General features: G+C 40.0%; 1 protein-coding gene across 3 annotated transcripts in view; it reads left to right on the top strand.

The window, feature by feature from the left end:
- Adk (adenosine kinase) overlaps positions 1-19,592 on the top strand; it is a 390,903-nt gene that overhangs the window by 340,969 nt on the left and 30,342 nt on the right. For all 3 annotated transcript variants that reach the window (XM_057786610.1, XM_057786612.1, XM_057786611.1), the window contains one exon: positions 18,941-19,027. In XM_057786610.1, the coding sequence (XP_057642593.1) occupies positions 18,941-19,027 (87 nt within the window). The remainder of the gene's footprint in view (positions 1-18,940; positions 19,028-19,592) is intronic.

The raw sequence follows: 19,592 nt of genomic DNA, 5'->3' as shown, positions 1-19,592 counted from the left end.
ATATTTTGGGAGGATAGCAGGGTCTTGTGTTTGAGCTCAGGCTGGCCTCAAACTTACTCTATAGAAAATGGCCTTAAACTTCTCATCCTTCTGACTGTACCTCCCATGGGCTCGGATTATAACTGTATTACCACATCCAGTTTTATACAGTGCTGGGATTGAACTGAGGACTTTGTGCATGCATGGTAGGCAAGCACTCCACCAACCGAGCATCCTCAGCTCTACAAAGTATTGTGTCCAAGCATTCTTGATAAAAACAGTTGTTCTGAATCCCATATGCTACCACTGCTGTAAAAGTTTCTAAAGCCTACTTTAAAATATATCAATTATCATTTTTTTTGTCTTTCTGGGTTGCTTTAAGATATAGGTTAAAGATATGTAGCCAAGAATAAATTTGAACTCCTAATCCTTTGACATCCATCTCACACATGCTAACATACATGAATGTCACCTCACCTGACTTCATCCTAATATTCTTTAAGGGTTTCTCTTAGGTATTTGATATGATACTGTTTTTCAGATCAGATAAGTTAAGGGCACCTTCAAATTCAAATACAGAGTTACTCCATGCTTTCTGCTCAGAATTATGAATTATTTTAGGATAATTTTTTTTTTAGGCTAGAGGTGCCTCAGTAGGTGAAGCACTTGTTGTGCAAGCCTGAGATCTTAGTTTTTTTTTTTTTTCTACTGCTGTGTAAAACACCATGACCAAGGCAGCTAATAAAGAAAGCATTTAATTTGGGGCTTACGGCTTCTGAGGGTTAGAGTCCATGAAGATGAAGCAAAGGCGTGGTAGCAGGAACAATGAGAACTCACATCTTGATCAAAGAGTAGAAGGCTGAGGGAAAGAGACTGAGTATGGCTGGGGTCTTTTGAAACCTCAGAGGCCACTGCCAATGACACACTAATATAGCTATACCTCCTAATCCTTCCCAAACAGTCCCACAACTGGGGGCCATTCTTGTTCAAACCACCACACCCAGTGACCTGAGTTTGAGCTCTGGAGCCCATATATAGGTAAATAGAGAAAAACCAACTCTCTAAAGTAAAGTTGTCTTCTAGACTTACACGTAAGCTATGGTACATGTCCCCTATACACACACATACACACATACACGCCTCAGATAAACTTTATTCAGTGCTACTATTATTAATCAAACTAGGCTAAAGTTGCCTAACGTCCCTTGAAATGTCCATCACTTACAATATATGCCTTTCTCCTCCATTCTTGTCTGTCACTAGGCACTGCGCCGTCGTCTTTTCTCTGATATGGCAGGGCAGATCCTATTAGGAACTTGCGTAGCTCTACCCTAGTTAAACAGTCATTAGTAGCGGTCTCATACACCTGCCATTCTGATGTCATTCGCTGGAGGAAGGCATGTGGCCCAACATGATAGTGATTGGGCAGAAAATACAGTCTTCATGAGCAGACTACAGCTCTCCCCGGGGACAGCCTCAAGGGAGAGGGACGATGACCCCATTTCCTTCTTCCGTAATAAAACTGATCTTTAGAATGAAAAGTCTTAATTTAATATGCTTTTTAAATCAACTAAAAGCAAGAAACCAAAGAGCTAAAGAAATGTTTCAAAAACCAATTGTAAACCTGGCACTTTAATCCCAGCACTCGGGAGGCAGAGGTTGGTGAGTCTACGTAAATTCAAGGCCAACCTGGTAGACTGTCAAAAACAACAAAAAAACTGTGGTGTCCTTGAACACATTAACCTTCTGTTTGCACAGTCTCTTTCCCCTGACACTTCTCTAAGCTGTTTTATGTTCTCATTCAACACTCCTCATCCCATCGCTGAGACAGTACATCACAATTTTATAGCTCAGGCTGGCCTCAAAGTCTCTTTAACCCAGACTAACCATGAACTCGCAGCAATCCTTCTGCCTTAAATTCCTGAGTATTGACCATAACCATGCACCTACCACAACCAGCATAGCCTGTATCTTAACCAACTAGTCATATGGGGCTTTACTCTTCAAGAAGTTAAATATTGGTCTCCAGATGGTACAGGGCATCTCACTGTGTTTCTTGTTTTATAGTGTGTCTTCATTAGGATGAAAGTTTCTCTATCAGCTTTTCTAGAATTTTTTATTCAAAATGGTTAATCCCATTTAATTACTCTGCTTAACTTTTTAATTGCTCACCTCCCTCTAGGTGCATGTACTATGACTTTTCTTTTATTCACCATCCATGCCTATAAAATCTAAACTCCAAAATTTCTAGTTCTCCTTATATTTATGGTAATTTTCTAGTAGTTCTATTACTGTTAAGTGAATTTTTGCAGTTTTTCTGCAGTGTTGGTGGTACCCCCATTTTGACATGCATCAGAGCAATTCCTATTATTCTTATATGGGCTTTCTTTTTTATTTATCTTTATTATGGTTTTTATATGTGGGTAGAGGGGCTGAGTATGTGGTGTATATACATGGTAGGAAGATAAGAGACTACATGTAGACCTTGGGTGTCTTCTTGAATCTCCTGTTTTACCCCTTGAGACGGGATCTCTTGATAAACTTAGACTCGCCGATTGTCTAGCCTAGCTGGGCAGGGAGCTCTGGCAATATGCCTATTTCCCACCCCCACCCTTACCCCATCCCCGAACTGGAGCTCCAGCTGTGCCCAGCTTTTTACATGGGTGCTGGGAATCCACACTCAGGTCCTCATGCTTGCTCAGCAGGTACCTCAGTGGTCACGCCATCTGTCAGCCCTGTATCATGTTTCTTAGATGCCTTCTTTTTTTTCCATTAGCAAGATGCAATATTAGAGAATACTGATGATTTTATTATTTCTTAACCTAAAATATGATAGTCTTTAATAAGTGATGGGAATGCAAGTTTTGTGAAAGAGAGGTGTTCTCTGTTACCTCCGTGTCAGAGCCGCCAGAGCTGCGTCTCTGCAGCTTCTGAGTAATTGCTGCTCTCTTTATACTTGCTCTAGTAGCAATTGAACCCCAAAGAAATCACAAAATTCCCAATTGTTAGCTTTATAAATGTACTGATGAGTGCCTTGTTTGATAGGATAAAAGCTTCAGTAAGTGGTGTTCCCACCTGTGTGGTTCATTTCAAAATATTGTTTGTCTAATACATTGTTGTCGGTGACAACTGAACAAGAACTTTTAGGAACACTTGACTATCCAGTAATGACAAATTTCAAGGCTATGCAAATTGTGCCAGTTCAGCCCCGCTCTTTTCTCTATTATCATATCAATTGAGTCAGTTCATACTAGACAAAGCAAGGTTATGGGAACCACCTAGAATATCATGCACCGTTTAACATCAATGCAACATACACGAACATCTGCAACTCCAGTCTTATTAAGAGGATGGGATGGAAGGCAATAAATGGTTTTCTTCACCATTTAATTGCAAAATAGTATTTCCTAATGTTTGCATTGTTTATCAACAGGAACTTCATCGATAATTGTATAATTACGGTTGCCTGGATTACAGTGCTCTTGTGCATCTTGTCATTTATTACAGAGTAGTCTGAGTTCAATCTGAATTTGAGCACATTATTCAAGGCTAATAATATAAACCCCTTCAAATGGGAGTTGCACAATACAGATATCTTGTGTAGTAGAAGAATGGTGTTTTATGATTCTTCAGCTGCTTTGAGGATTAAACTAACACAGGAGAAAAGGAAGGCTGAAAGGCAGGGAAAGCCGCGGAAAGCCACTAGTTAGGCTTAAGCATAGAGCCACTAAGTATGAGCATAGGTTGTGCTCTTTAGGATTAATCACAAGTAATTAGATGTTTGCTTTAAGCCAAAATTGGGCTGAATTAGAACAGGTTCATTATGCTGCAGCCTCTACTTCAGGCAGTATTTAAAGGGAGAAAAGGGCAGAAAATTACAAATATACAGAGGGAAAAAGCTATGGTGGTCACTTAGAGATGCCGAGTGCAGAAGAAAGCCTTGCTCTGTCTACACCGACTTCGCTCCTCCTCCTGAGCAGCGGTGCTAGTGTTGCAGCCCTCAGCCACATGCTGTCTCCAAGAAAGGGACGCCCGAGGAACAGTGGGTGCGTTAAAGCATCTAAGGCTTGTCTCAACTTCATATATTTTAAGTATGAATATATGAATAGCATTTTTCCTTAACTCTGTTTTATGCCTAAGGAAGAAGTCTACAGCTTGTTCATAAGGTTTCATTTTAAATATTTTAATTTGTATTTACAGCTCCTCTCCCTCTCTCCTTCCTTCCACCAAATTAAAATATATTAAATTGTATATTGGATGAGTCTTGTTTGAACTAGGCTGTTCCCAACTGATAACAATCTCAATTTTTATTTTAATGTATTTCTTTTGAAACAGTATCTCATGTACCCTAGGCTAGCTGAAGATGATCTCGAACTCCTCCTGCCTTCCTGCCTTGGTCTCCTGGGTGCCTAGGTGTTGTGTGCACTGCCACACAGACAGGATAGAGTGTGGGGGTCTAAATCTCTGCACATGTAAGGCAAACAAACCAGCTAAACTACATTGACAACTCAAGGTTGGTTTCCTTCCTTCCTTCCTTCCTCCCTCCCTCCCTCCCTCCCTCCCTCCCTCCCTCCCTTCCTTCCTCCCTTCCTTTCTTTCTCTTTGAACTATCACAGCTAATTATCAGAATGAGGAGTGTAGGAGTCTGCCTCTTTACTAATATGATAATCCATCACTTCCATCTTCCAAACAATGTTTAGAACTGACTTGGTGGAGTAGTTTGACCTGTAGTTACTTTACATTATTGTAAAAAATCTTCTAAAAATATAATCACAGCTTCTACTATGAACTGAAAAGTTCCAGCTGTGTAAAGATGACATACATGGTATTATACACATATCTCTGCATATGCACATGTATACATAAACATTATATGCCTTTAACCAAATGCCTGAGCAAGAACGTTTTTCTGTACTGGACTTTGTAATAAATGAATGGACTCTACCTATTGAGACTCAAGTAGATACCTCTCCTTTGAAGACCTTCTGTGCAGATGTTATTTTGGAATCTTTTTTGGAGATATATGTCAAAACGGCTATGATAATAGCTTTGTCCTAATGAGCCCCAGTCTCTGTTTAGGGAATAATCGATAAAGTTCAAATTAATGTTCCATAATTCACATTACAATGTGCATGTAATTATTTTGAGATGAGGCAAACCCTATGCATTTAATTTACAGCTGTAATTAAGTAAACTCGTTTAATACTAATTAGATGAGCCTAAAAGGATCATAGGTTTGTGTATTTAATTATCAAAGTACAATTAGCAACTGATTTCCACAAAGCTTTCTTATCTTCGGCACAACACTGATCTCTACCCACATAACTTTAATCTTCATACACCACCACTACATTGAAATGCATTACACACTGCGAAGAATCTACGTGGTGATTTCCCATCTGAAAGAATGGCCTTAAGAATATAGAAATTAGCCAGGCATGGTGGCACACACCTTTAACCCTACCACTGGAGAGGCAGAGGCAGGCGGATCTCTGAGACTGATGCCAGCTGGGGTTACAGTGCCCCAGCCCAGCCTGCCCTGGACCACAGATATGGCTGGAGTCTGGAGGTGCTCAACAGTTATAAACACACACTGCTCTGTAGAGGAGTCCAGTGTTGTTCCAAGCATCTATGTTGGGTAGTTTACAACCATTTGCAACTCCAGCTCCACGACATCCTGTGCCCTCTTCTCCCAAACTCCTACGTTAAAACTTTTTAAAGATATGACTATTACATTATCAGGAAAACAAATGATTCTGTCGATCAACATTTATTAGGGCCTCTTGCTATGTTTATGCTATTATTTCAATTTTGCTCTGCTAAATTTTTAAGAATATAACCAAAACATATCTGATGTCTACGGGGACTTCTTTAATAATTTTAGAATGTGCTAGATTAAGGTCCACATGTTCCACTGTTTCAGTCTAAAGCATGCTTTAAAATGTGTAAAGGCTGGTGCTTGTGACTACCGTGACGTTCCAATGCTGTCTCTGTCTTAACCTGGGGAACAGAAATCCCCTAATGTACCATTCATGCTCCCCTCACTTCCACAGTATGTAGGGTGTGCCTAGCAATGTGGGCCTCCCCCTTAAGATACTCAGATTCAACCAACAAGCCTCCTGGTTAGCAGCTACTATGGGTTAGTAGAATATAATGGCCTAACACTTACATGTGTGAATGGTCACACAAAGCACTTACTCATACTGCCTACACGTGTTAACAGATGAACAAAGCGGAACCAGATGGTGTAGCTCTGTACGTACATATTTAGGAGGCTGTGGCAAGAGACGCCTCAAGTTCAAGGCCCTCATGAGCTAAACAGTGAGACCTGTCGCCCCAAAGTGGGAGAGAGAAGGAAACAAAGAAAAAGGAACAAACTGATACCCATACTGGAAAGCTGTCCCTTTGTTTTTTGGGGTACTCCTGGCAGAGCTCATTAGTACATCAAAAATGATTTTTTTTCTATTTTGCATCACTTTGTTTTTCCTAAGAATTAACTAGCATGAACATTTTTTTCTGTCTAGATATAAGCAGTGACAAGACTTCATACCATACAATTAAGGACAAGAGCCTTACAGTACTAACTCTGATGGCTCAGCGAGTTTGTATATGGTTTCTGGGTCATTTAAGAAGTATAAATAGTATTGTGGTTTGTGAACGGCCACCTCTAGCAATGCCGTTTGCATAGACTAGAGTATAAACAGTGTCCTCTGAAGCTAGGTGACCGTATTCCTAAACTGTCTCCCATCTTCCTCCAGCCTCAAAAGTAGCATTTGATAGAAAGTTAATATTTTGGTATAATTAGCAACCTAAAAGATTGGTACCTAATGGCTTCTGTTTCTTGAAGAAATAACTGTGTTTTAAGAAGAACAGTAAGGAAACACTTCTCATTCCTTTTTTTTTAATGGTGAGGGAACACATGGAGGTCTGAGCACAGTTTTTTTAACTGGGAGGAGCACGTGGCCGTGTGCACGTGGAGGTCCGAAGATAGTTCACAGCAGTTGTTTCTCTCCTTCCGCCTTGAGAATCCTGAGGATCAGACTTAAGTCTTCAGTCTTGGTGACACGTTCCTTTACCCACTGAGCTATCTCACTGGCCCAAGAATAATTGACACTGATAACACTATTTGAGGAGAGAGAACCACCAAGCTGGAGTAATCCAGTTCTTGGAGGAATTGCCAGCAATTGGAACCGTACTGGAGAGCAAATACTTTCTTACTTCTATTCAGGGTCATCATATATATTTTTTTCATTGATTTTTATTGAGCTCTACATTTTTCTCTGCTCCCTTCCCTGCCTCTCCCCTCCCCTTCAACCCTCTCCTGTGGTCCCCATGCTCCCAATTTACTCAGGAGATCTTGTCTTTTTCTACTTTACATTAAATATATGTAAGTCTCCCTTTATTTCTTCCTTGACCCATTGATGATTCAGGTGAGCGTTGTTTAATTTCCATGTGTTTGTGGGCTTTCTGAAATTAGTATTACTGTTGAAGTCTCCCACTATTAGTGTGTGGGGTTTAATGTATGATTTAAGCTTTAGAAGTGTTTCTTTGACATATGAGGGTGCCCTTGTATTGGGGGCATAGATGTTCAGTATTGAGATTGAGATTTCCTCTTGATGGATTTTTCCTGTGACTAATATGAAATGACCTTCTTTGTCTCTTTTGATTAATTTTAGCTTGAAGTCTATTTTGTTAGATATTAGGATAGCTACACCCACTTGTTTCTTAGGTCCATTTGATTGGAATATTTTTTACCAGCCCTTTACTCTGAGATGATGTCTGTCTTTGAGGTTGAGAAATTAAAGACTTCCTAAAATTCAATGAAAATGACCACACAACATACCCAAATTTTATGGGACACCGTGAAAGCAGTGTTAAGAGGAAAGTTCATAGCACTAAATGCCTACATAAAGAAGCTGGGAAAATCCCACACTAGTGAGTTAACAGAACATTTGAAAACTTTAGAATGAAAAGAAGCAAACTCACCTAAGAGAACTAGACGGCAGGAAATAGTCAAAGTGAGAGCTGAAATCAACAAAATAGAAACAAAGAAAACAATACAAAGAATCAGTGAGACAAAGAGTTGGTTCTTCGAGAAAATCAACAAAATAGACAAACTTTTATCCAAACTAACCAAAAGGTAGAGAGAGAATATCCAAATTAACAAAATCAGAAATGAAAAGGGGGACATAACAACAGACACGGAGGAAATACAGAGGACCATCAGGTTATATTTTGAAAACCTGTACTCCACAAAATTGAAAAACTTAAAGGAAATGGACAACTTTCTGGATAAATATCACTTACCAAAATTAAATCAAGACCAGATAAGCAAATTAAACAGACCTATAACTGCTGAAGAAATGAAACAGTCATCAAAAGTCTCCCAACCAAAAAAAAGCCCAGAACCAGATGGTTTCAGCTCAGAATTCTACAAGACTTTCAAAGAACTAATACCAATATTCCTCAAATTATTCCACACAATAGAAACAGAAGGAACATTGTCAAACTCTTTTTATGAGGCTACAATTACCCTGATACCTAAACCACAGAAAGAGATTACTAAGAAAGAGAATTACAGACCAATCTCACTCATGAACATACAACATACAAAAATACTAAAAATACTGGCAAATCGAATCCAAGAACACATCAGAACCATTATCCACCATGATCAAGTCTGCTTCATCCCACAGATGCAGGGATGGTTCAACATTGAAAATCTGTCAACGTAATCCACAATGTAAACAAACTGAAAAATAAAAACATTAGATGCCATAAAAGCTTTTGACAAAATACAACATCCCTTCATGATAAAGGTCTTGGAGAGAGCAGGGATATAAGTAACATACCTTAACATAATAAAGGCAATATACAACAAGCCAACAGCCAACATCAAACTAAATGGAGAGAAACTCCCCAGCGATGTGTTTTTTAATGTGGTTCTGTTCTTCTTCACCTCCTGGAAGACTTTGAGAAGCCTGAATTATGGATAGACTTAGTTCTCATTGTTCTGTCTTGGTTTATGAAACAAGCTCTCACTCTGTAGCCAAGACTGAAGTGACCAGGGAGCCCAAGCTATCCTCATTCATGTCAGTCTTCCTGTCTCAGTCTTCAGGTACTGAGACAATAGGTGTGCACCTCCATACCTGGCTTAACGGAGTGTCTTTTGTCCAGGGATACCCATGTTCTCCTAGAGGAGGATGTCCCTATTCTTTAACATTTCTTGGTTACTTCTTAAATGAGATGAAGAAATATCACATGAGAAATTCCAGAAAAGATACCCTACTTTGGCTTGGGAAGTTGATCCCTTTCAGTTAAGTGTTGCAAGGAGCAGCTTGTTCATTCCTGGCCACCCGACTAGCTTAGCCCTGAAATAACCACACAGAAACTGTATTAATTATATCACTGCTTGGCCCATTAGCTCTAGCTTCTTATTTGCTAACTCTTACATCTTAATTTATCCCATTTCTATTAATCTGTGTATCAACACAAGGTTGTGGCCTACTAGCAAAGTTCCAGCATGTCTGTGTCCAGCGACTCCATGGCTTCCCTCTGACTCTGCCTCCTTTCTCCCAGCATGCCATTTAGTTTTTCCCTGCCTACCTAAGCTCTGCCCTATCAACAGGCCAAGGCAGTTTCTTTATTCATTAACCAATAAAAGTAACACATAGACAGAAGGACCTCCCACCCCAGTTCAGTTTTATGCCAAGAGGAAACAAAATGGGCATTATATAGCTAGATTTTTTTCTATTGAATAGTAATGAGATTTTCCTGCCCTTTCTCACGAATGGATTCTAGTGCTAAAAACCTACTTTTCTCTTTGCTTCTATCTCTGTGGATAAAGGTACTTCTTTAACATGATCGATGGTGTTTTGGTAAATGTCTCATTACTTCATAGCCAGAAAGAGATCTGTAGCAGTTATGTCTTTGGTACAAGTAGACACACCATACCTGATTCCATGCTGCCAAGGGTGGCATCACTTAGTTTGGTGGAATCAGAAGTGTTTGTTTATTATTATTATTATTTAACATAGAGTCTATTTTTCAATTACCTAGGCTGGCCTCAAACTCAGTGTGTATCCTCCAGCAATCCTTCTTCCCTAGCATCTTGAGTCCTAGGATTACAGGCATGAGCTGCTACCCCTTCACCTCACTTAGATTTAAGGGATGTTTGATATATGCAGACTCAGCCATATGAGAAGGCTGCACACACCACTGCACAGTTATTAGAAGTGGGTGAGTGATATTCATAGCAATATGAAGGAATTTCAAAAATTCCTAAAAGTGAGCTTAGGTCGTAAGTAAGATATACAGAAAAATGAGTACATTTACTCAAATTTAGGGCAAGCTCTGATTTGTTTTGCATGTTGCAGGTTTTGTTTTCAATCTCTGTTGTGTGCATGTATGTTGGTCCTGACCTTCCTCTACCTTGTTTAAAGCAGGTATCTTGTTCATTGAGACTTATGCCAGGATAGCTGGCCCTGTAGCATCTAAAGAGTCTGCCCTTTTCACTTCCCATCTCATGCTATTGGACCAGTCTGTTGTTGCCTTTACCCATTTAAAGGTGGAGAAAAGGACCCACTCTACAGAATGCACTCAGGACTGCCACATGAGCTTACATACAGCATGCTGTGCACACAGGAAGGAAGGAAACTTGTGTACTGTGTCCGGCGTCACATTGATTCTGAAGACCCTAACTCAAACTTTCAAGCTTGTACAGCAAGTGTTTTACCCACAGAGTCATCCTCCTGGCCCCAAACAGTATTGATTTACAGTGATAGAATCTAGAATTGTTGCCGGGCGGTGGTGGCGCACGCCTTTAATCCCAGCACTTGGGAGGCAGAGGCAGGCGGATCTCTGTGAGTTCGAGACCAGCCTGGTCTATAAGAGCTAGTTCCAGGACAGGCTCCAAAACCACAGAGAAACCCTGTCTCGAAAAACCAAAAAAAAAAAAAAAGAATCTAGAATTGTTGGATACACGAGGGGGGGATTGCACAAAGATGGGGACAGACCCCCCCAAAGTCAAACCAGAAACAAACTTTATTCCAGGAAAAAAAATACAAAATTAAAAAAATAAATCTCCATGGGTCATAAAAAGCTTATCTGGCTGAGACCACAGCCAGAGAGATGGACTTGTAAGGCTGTGGCAAAGGCCGGTTTCTGAACTCCTCCTTTTATAACAAGCGTTAGGCAATAACAAAAGAACTTTTACAATCTCAAGGTAAAACTCAGATACAAACTGCCCTTCTTTGCAATTTCCATTAACAGCTTTTCAGTTAAACTAGTGTTTGTATTTAGTCCACTGTTTTTCCCTGGTGTTCCTTGAAAGTGTTTACCAAGGCTCTGAACCTCCCCTGACACTCATAGCAGGGAAGGGTGTGGGACAATAGGAAACCAAAAAGTCAGAAGTCGTGTACATCCATCATTTAAATGTTACCTCAGCTCACGTCAATTTCTGATCATGAGTGGCCGTGGGAGGTTATCTAAAAGCTGATCCTCAGTTTGCAGAGCGACCCTAAGCCTGCAGAGGGCCGCTTCAGCCTTGCAAATAGAGCTATGGGTTATAAAGTGGAGTAATAGTTAATCCTTAAGCTACTGACGGTCTGTTCTCATTCTCCTAGGCTTAGCACTTTATATTTCTTTTATTATTTCTATATTCTTATTTCTGGAATCTGTATTTTTATATTCTTATCCTTGGACTCTTTGGGATGGTAGCCTTTTGGTTCTTCTTTTTATTTGAATAGGAGTTTGGCTCTAAAAGGACACAAAGAAATTTCCTGAGTGGTGAAAATCTTTACAACACTGGGTACAGGCCTTTCTGCAGTGGCACATTCCGTACCTGCCAGTGTGACAGCCATGTGGCCACCTGTAACCGTAATGCAGCCAAATCATTCAGTAGTTAGCGACTGCTGTGTTAAGCTTTATGGTTCTAGATCTTGATATGCAGGTAGACTACACATAATGAGAGCCTTAAAAGTTTTTGTCTTTAAGATTCTCTTTGAGGGATCAATTAAAGACGCCACAAGTAGCTAAAGGGGGGTTAGAAATCTGAGGGTTAAAATATGAGGGGTAAGAAATCTACTCAAAATGGGACTTGTCTGTCCATGTTTCCTTATTCTTCTCTCCTCAATCTTCCTTGTTCTACATTTGTTCTTAGTTCTACACCGTTCTTCCTTGTCCTCCTCATTACAAATGTTCCCAGCCATATATACCCTTAAAACCAATAATTCCCTAGCCCTAGCAAGTTCCAGGGCCAGAATTCTTACACCCCATAGAAAATCAGATAAGAGTTTTCACACACACACACGCACACGCACACACACACACACCTGTGAGAGTGGCTAGTACCTATCTGTCCAGTGTACTCCTTATGGAGAAAGGTAGTTAAGAAAGGGACTAAATCATCAGGGAATTCTACACTACATTTTTAGGTGGTAGATAAAGTTTAATTTCAGTAACATTATGACTAAGGCACGGAATGTATTTTAAATCAGCACACCTGCTTCTTTTCTCCCGGGATGCATAGAATCAGGTAACCAAGCCTGGCTCATCATCTTGATCATGTTATACCACCTTTCTTAGGGAGTTTTAGCAATTTAGTCAAACTTAGTTATCAGGGTTAGGGGAATTTCAGTTTTAATTAACTGCTGTATAATGCTTAATCAAACCTGTTTTGTTGTGATCACACAAATGGCGGTAATATTGCTTGAGTAGTGACCTGAAATTTGCATTTCCTACTTCTTTCTCATTCATTCTGTCCCAAAGACCTGCCTTTCCCATGAACCCCTACGCAGGTGACAACCTGTGAATCTCAGTGAGTTTGTTTATACAGTCATCTAACTGTACCCAACTTGTGGGACCTCCGTGGACATTACATGAGGTGGTGTATACAGCACTTAGTACACACACTTAGCACAGTGTGTCACTCATGAGACCATAGTTGCCTCTTATCTTCCGATGCATCAAATCCAAACGTCTGACTTTGAAAGTCTCAAGAAATTGCTGGACTCTAGCTGAACTAAGAGATCCTACTGCCTCTGCCTCCTAAACACTGGGATTAAAGGGATTCGGGCATGTATGCTTTTTCCAGCCATGGGCTGCCAGTCAGCCATGTGTCTGACCCCTCTCCAGCTTAGAACAGCATGGCTCTTTCCCCTCTGTTCTCCAGGCAGATTTGAAGATCTACAGGTTGCCTAGAATTCTTTCAAATTCTAGTAAAAATGTCCTTGAGCTTCAAAAACAAATTTTTAAAAAATCAACAATAAAAAAGCATTTGAGCTGGACTCTGGTGGCACATGTCTTTAATTCCAGCACTTGGTAGGCAGAGGTAGTGGATCTCTGAGTTCAAGGCCAGCCTTGTCTACAGCATGAATACAGCACAGCCAGAACTACCCAGAGAAACCCTGTCTTGAAAAACCAAACAAGAAACAAACATTTGTACTCACTATACTCCAGTTACAGAACCTACTTTATGTTTGACACAGCCAGTCCATCAATCTTGTTGCTAGCCCACAGCCTCTGTCTGCACTTTAACCCTGGATTGTCACATGGCCTCCTTCTCATCGTCGTGGAAACATTACACCTTAACTCTCCTGCTGTCATGCTTGGTCTTGGTGTACCACTTCACCATTCCTGAGACATCTACTGACAGAATGTAGGCCCCATCAAAGCCAGAGTTTGGTCTGTATCATTGACATGTCCATGTTCCATCCCTGACATGAGATAACCTTTTAATAAACACGTATTAAATAAAGGAGCTGAGCCCAAATCAAGGATAAACCATGGTTGGTTTTAGACTTTAATGTAAACATTCCCTGCTTCTCATGGAAGACTTTCTGCCTTGAGAACTATAGGAAGGAGTGATGCTCAGGATGATTTCACATACACTGTAAGATTCTCTATTCTCAAAGAAAATTTTCATTGAGTTCCATAAATTAATTAAAGCAGGGATGCCATAAATTAATATGTTCTGTTAATACATTTAGAAAAACTTCCAACTAAAAAGACTTTCTGCATTTTCTTTAGTTAACCAGAAAATTAAATTAACTCGGAGCTCCTCATTCCCCAAAGTCCTTGTTAATTAGGATTGTTCTATAAATCTTCATTATTAGAAGAGTTTGTCATCTGTTTCATTACCCTGTTTATTAGGGCAGTCTGAGCAGGGGCATCTTTGCTCATATCCTGATGTGTGCGCCCTGGTGAGAAGAAGCATTTCCTGCGTCTCATTTCTTCCCTATTCGTTAAGGCACATTTCATGCTATTAGTGTAACAACTTGGTTTATTTGTGTCAGTTCCCTGGGTAAAGTAGGAATGATATCATTGTCTATTAAATATAATAATTAAATTCAAACGATGTTCAAGATAAAAGCTTGAATGCTTTGCAGCATTGTGTGTGATAAAGAAAGATTAAAGATAACCTGCAAATCCATCTGTGAAGGACTGGGAAGTAAATGATAATGTGTTTGTTGCAGGGTGGGGCCGCTTGTTCGTCACAGCTGCCCGGCTAGCTTACACCCGAAATAACCACACAGAAACTGTATTCATTAAAACACTGATTGGTGTATTAGCTCTAACTTCTTATTGGCTAACTCTTACATCTCAGTTTAACCCATTTCTGTTTATCTGTGTAGCCCCACGTGGCAGTGGCTTACCGGGAAAGATTCGGCATGTCTGTCTCTGGCGGCTCCATGGTGTCTTTCTCCTACTCCACCTCTCTTCCTCCCAGCATTCAGTTCTGTCTTCCCCGCCTACCTAAGTTCTGCCCTATCAACTAGGCCAACGCAGTTTCTTTATTCATTAACCAATGAAAGCAACACATGAACAGAAGGACCTCCTACACCAGTGTGTTTATACAATAGTCTATAATGCAACAGTAAAACATTCTCTGCTTAGTAATTTAGAAAGAGCTTCATGTGTTCAGAGTAGCCTGGATAATATATCTTTTTAAATACCTTCAATGAGGTATCACATATCACACAACTCACTCATTTCAAGTATACATTCTAAGAGCTGTTCTTGTGTTGACAGTTGTGTAATCATTACATTAACCAATTGTGAATATTTTTATTGCAAAATAAAGATACTCCATGAACATTTGTGGTCATTCCCAACTTTTCAGTCTTACCCCACATACCTCTATACTCTCAGCCCAGTCCTTGTAAGATCATTTGTTTGTTTGTCAACTTCCTGGAGCTAGCTATGTACACTGTCCTGGCCTCAAACACACAGCAATCCACCTGGCTCTGCCTCCCAAGTACTGGGATCAAAGGCATGCGCCACCATGCCTGGCCTTGTAAGCCCTTAAATAGAATATTTCAATTAATCAATTAACTAATTAATTAATTAATAATAAGAATATTTTATCAGAGCATAGAGTCTGACTTATGTGGAGGTCAGAGAACAACTTGTAGGAGTCAGCCTTCTATATCCATTCTACAAGACGGACGGAACAGGTCATCAGGCTTGGTGGCAAGCTCTTTATCTAAAACATCTTGCTGACCCACTCTTTGTTTGGGAGGAGTTTAGTATGTGCTTACTTTTTATGCATATGTGATATACATGTGTGTGCCTGTGGAGGCCGGGAAATCAATCCCCTCAGGCAGTTTTCCTCAGGAGACATTCATTTTTTATGGTTTCAGAAATTTATTTTGGTCTTGGCCACTTAAAAGTAACTAATATATCTACCTTGTGCCAGCCTGTGGTAAAATATCAAAAAACATTTCTTACCTCTTATCCTACTACACACCTTTAAGAATTAGGGAGGCAGAGGCAGGGGGATCAAGGTTAGCCAGACCTGCAAAGTGAGTTATAGGATAGCCAGGGCTGCACAGTGAGACTCTTGGGGGAGTGGGAGTATTTCATCTTATCTTGTTTTATTGTGTATTTTTTGTTGTGTTTTATTTCTGACTGAATTTAGAGTTGCTTGCATGAGTATAGGGTATTCACCAGAGTATGGGTAATTTGCCTGCAGTTACATACCACTGTAGAAAATGAGTCCCCTCTCTCTGCCCACCAACGCCATTAGCCACAATTATAATAGCTCTTTAGAGAAAGGGTGTAACCTCTGATCCCTTCTGCCCTCCCATACCTTATTTTTGTGTGGGTTATTGTTTGTTTTATGTATTTTTTATTTTATATATATATATATATATTTTTTTTTTTTTTTTTTTTTTTTGCTTTTTTCGCGACAGGGTTTCTCTGTAGTCTTGGAGCCTGTCCTGGAACTAGCTCTTGTAGACCAGGCTGGTCTCGAACTCACAGAGATCCACCTGCCTCTGCCTCCCAAGTGCTGGGATTAAAGGCGTACGCCACCACCACCCTGGGTTATTGTTTGTATATTTTGGTTTGGTTTATTGGTTTTATGCTTATGGGGGGAGAGGTTGAGACTGGGTCTCAGTATTGTAGTCTTGTTTGGACTGGAACTTGAATCCCTCTGTCTCCCAGGTGCTAGGATTAAAGGTATGCATCACCACAACCAGCTTTGTAAATGGAGATTTCTCGCCTGCCTGCCAGTTCCCCAATAACCACTCAAAGGCTTATATTAATTATAAATGCTTGGTCATTGGCTCAGGGTTATTTCTAGTTAACTATTACATTTAAATTAACACATTTCTTGGGCTGGAGAGATGGCTCAGTGGTTAAGAGCACTGTCTGCTCTTCCAGAGGTCCTGAGTTCAATTCCCAGCAACCATGTGGTGGCTCCAAACCATCTGTAAAGAGATCTGGTGCCCTCCTCTGGCGTGTGGGTATAAATGGAGGCAGAAAGTTGTATACATAATAAATTAAAAAAAATTAACCCATTTCTATTAATCTATGTATTCGCATGTAGCCAAGGTATTACCTCATTTTCTACATGTCTTGCTTCCTTGGTGACTGACTGGTATCTCCAAGACTCTGCCCTTCTTAACCTGTATCTCTTGGATTTCCCATCTGGCTCTGTCCTCCTTTGCCATAGGCCAAAGGAGCTTTATCAACCAATGAGAACAACACATATTCACAGAATACAGAAAGACATCCCACATTATTTCCCCCTTTCTGTCTAATCAACAAGGAAGGTTTTAACTTTATCATTGTAAAATCACATGTAACAAAACAGTTATCAAGCAAGAATTACAGTTATAATATTTAGTCTATTTATTTGTATTTTGCAAAATTAAAGAAAATACTCTATCGTCTATCCTATCTTTGTGAGTCCAAAGTCTCATATCTAATTTATCTTTTATCATAACTAAGGAAAATTAATTATAGCTATCTAGTCTTCAATTCCATCAAAGACTCCATAAGGATATAATATCACCTGAGTAAACAGAAAATGCAAGCAAGCAACTTCCAAAACTCTAGAAATGACAGAGGTATCTGGCCTAGACAGGCACCCAAAGTTCTTCTGTAATGTTAGTGTATCAATCTTCAGCCTGCAAACCTTTCAGTGAAGCGGGAAATTTGTAGGAGTGTCATGCCTATATTGGCAAAGTTGGCTTCCTCCATGTCCTGGATCTGGCACTTTCTTCTGTGAAACAAGAACCCTGAAGGGCCATCCTGCCTTGTTTTGGCAAAGTTTAGCGGTCATTTTTCTGTGGGCCCTGCATGTCAAGTTTATATAGCATACAGTCAAGCAGTCCAGGCAAGAGCAGTTTCTTGCCCAAATGGTTAGCCTTGCTACTTTGAAAGCAAACTCCATAACAAGTTTCTTCAATGCTCATCATCCTAATTTGTAATTTCTGCTGCCATGAGCAGATATGTCTCATTGTCAAGAAAAGTCTAAGTTATTAAAACATTTAAATGCCGGGGCTGGAGAGATGGCTCAGTGGTTAAGAGCACTGACTGCTCTTCCAGAGGTCCTGAGTTCAATTCCCAGCATTCTTAAGACCTTTTCTCAGTAAGTTCTTTCTTAAGGTTTTAAGATCTCCTACCTCTTTGCTCTGAGGTGAGGTAGAAGTTTACAAGTCATTAACCATGTCTGTCTCCAGAGGATGCAAATTTGTCACTTCAGAAGTTCAATAAGTCCAATAAGAAAACACTGTACAGTCATTTGCAGATGTCAGATTTCATCATAGTACTCCACAGCTGTCATGGGCCAAGCTTAGAGTCCTGAATGAGGTTCGTCTGTAGGGAGAACTACAGGACAGTTTTATTGTTGTTGTTGTTGTTGTTATTGTTATTATTAATATTATGTGTTACTTTTTTAATATATAATTTATAAAACCCAACCTACCCACTCTCTGACCCATCATTAAAATGTCTCTTCATGAAGGCTCAGTTGGTATGCTGCTTGCCTAGAGTTAGATTCCTAGCAACACATAAAACAGGAATGTTGGCACCTGTCTGTAATCTCAGTACTCGGGAGGCAGGGAAATCAGTAGTTCAGACTGCTCTAGAACACACTGTCCCTGCTCTTCTGCCCATACATTTTGTTGTAGCTGTGTCTTTTGTTAGCTGCTGGGCAGTTGGCAAAAGATAACCAGATTAGGTTATCTGTAACAAACCAACTAAAATCAATAATTTTTGACATGGGCTTGAAGTGTGCCATTGTGATTTTCTGTAGAACGGTGTTCAAGACTTATTATTTACATTTTAAAATTTGAAGCTCTTTCAGTGGACCCAAGATTTCACTGCCAGCAACCCAACCAGGATTGAAGATTAGTAGGGCTCGTGATCCAGTGCACAGAAATACTTCATTTTGCTCACAGTTTCTGTTCAGTCGTTTGAACTGTCCAAAAGAGAGTGCTGCTACCTTTCCAGTCTCCCCAGGAACATAAGATATCTTGTAAGACACACACACCATCTCAATGTTGAAAATTACACAAAGTGTTGCTTTGCACTATGGTTCCCACGCCCTCTGATACAGAACACAGGCTAATTCTCTGACTAGCAAAACTCCAAGAGTGTCAAGCTTTGCTGGGTGATCTTATGTACTGAGCATTATGAAGAGAAGTTAATCTGCCTTTTGCTTTCATTACAGAAAATGAAGTCACTGCTTTTGCTGTCTTGGATCAAAACCAGAAAGAAATCATTGACACCAATGGAGCCGGAGATGCATTTGTTGGAGGTACAGACTCACTTCATGTTTAAGTCAAATATTTTAACCCTTGTCTCTAGCCAAAAGCCAAGACTTATTCATTTAACAACCTTTCATCTCTTTTTTAAAGTAATTAACTCCCAGTGCTCCTTCCAACTACTACTATCTTTGTATTGCAAGGAGATTTTACTGCAGGGATAATATGCTACACAAGAGTAGTTGTGTCAGAATTGCATAAACGAGTCACAGCAAGTATAATAGACAGTCCATCAGGCCTCAGTGCCTGATAGTGGGCGTGTGTGGTACTTAGGAACAGTAAAGTTTTTCACTAATTTAGGCTCAGTAAGGAACAAATTTAAGCCTGGTGTGGTAGCGCACGCCTTTAATCCCAGCATTCAGGAGGTAGAGGCAGGCGGATCTCTGAGTTCAAGACCAGCCAGGGCTACACAGAGAAACCCTGTCTCAAAAAACAAACAAACAAACAAAAAACAACAAAAAAATCCAAGGAGCAAATTTAATAAGGATGAAATCATTTGGGGAGTAAATACTCCAAAAGGAGATCGGGAAAGGTAGGTTTTTAAGTATAAATTACTCA

The sequence above is a fragment of the Chionomys nivalis genome, chromosome 12, assembly GCF_950005125.1.
Source record: "Chionomys nivalis chromosome 12, mChiNiv1.1, whole genome shotgun sequence".
In the NCBI taxonomy this organism is placed as follows: Eukaryota; Metazoa; Chordata; class Mammalia; order Rodentia; family Cricetidae; genus Chionomys; species Chionomys nivalis.
This window is presented reverse-complemented; position numbering and strand designations above follow the sequence as displayed.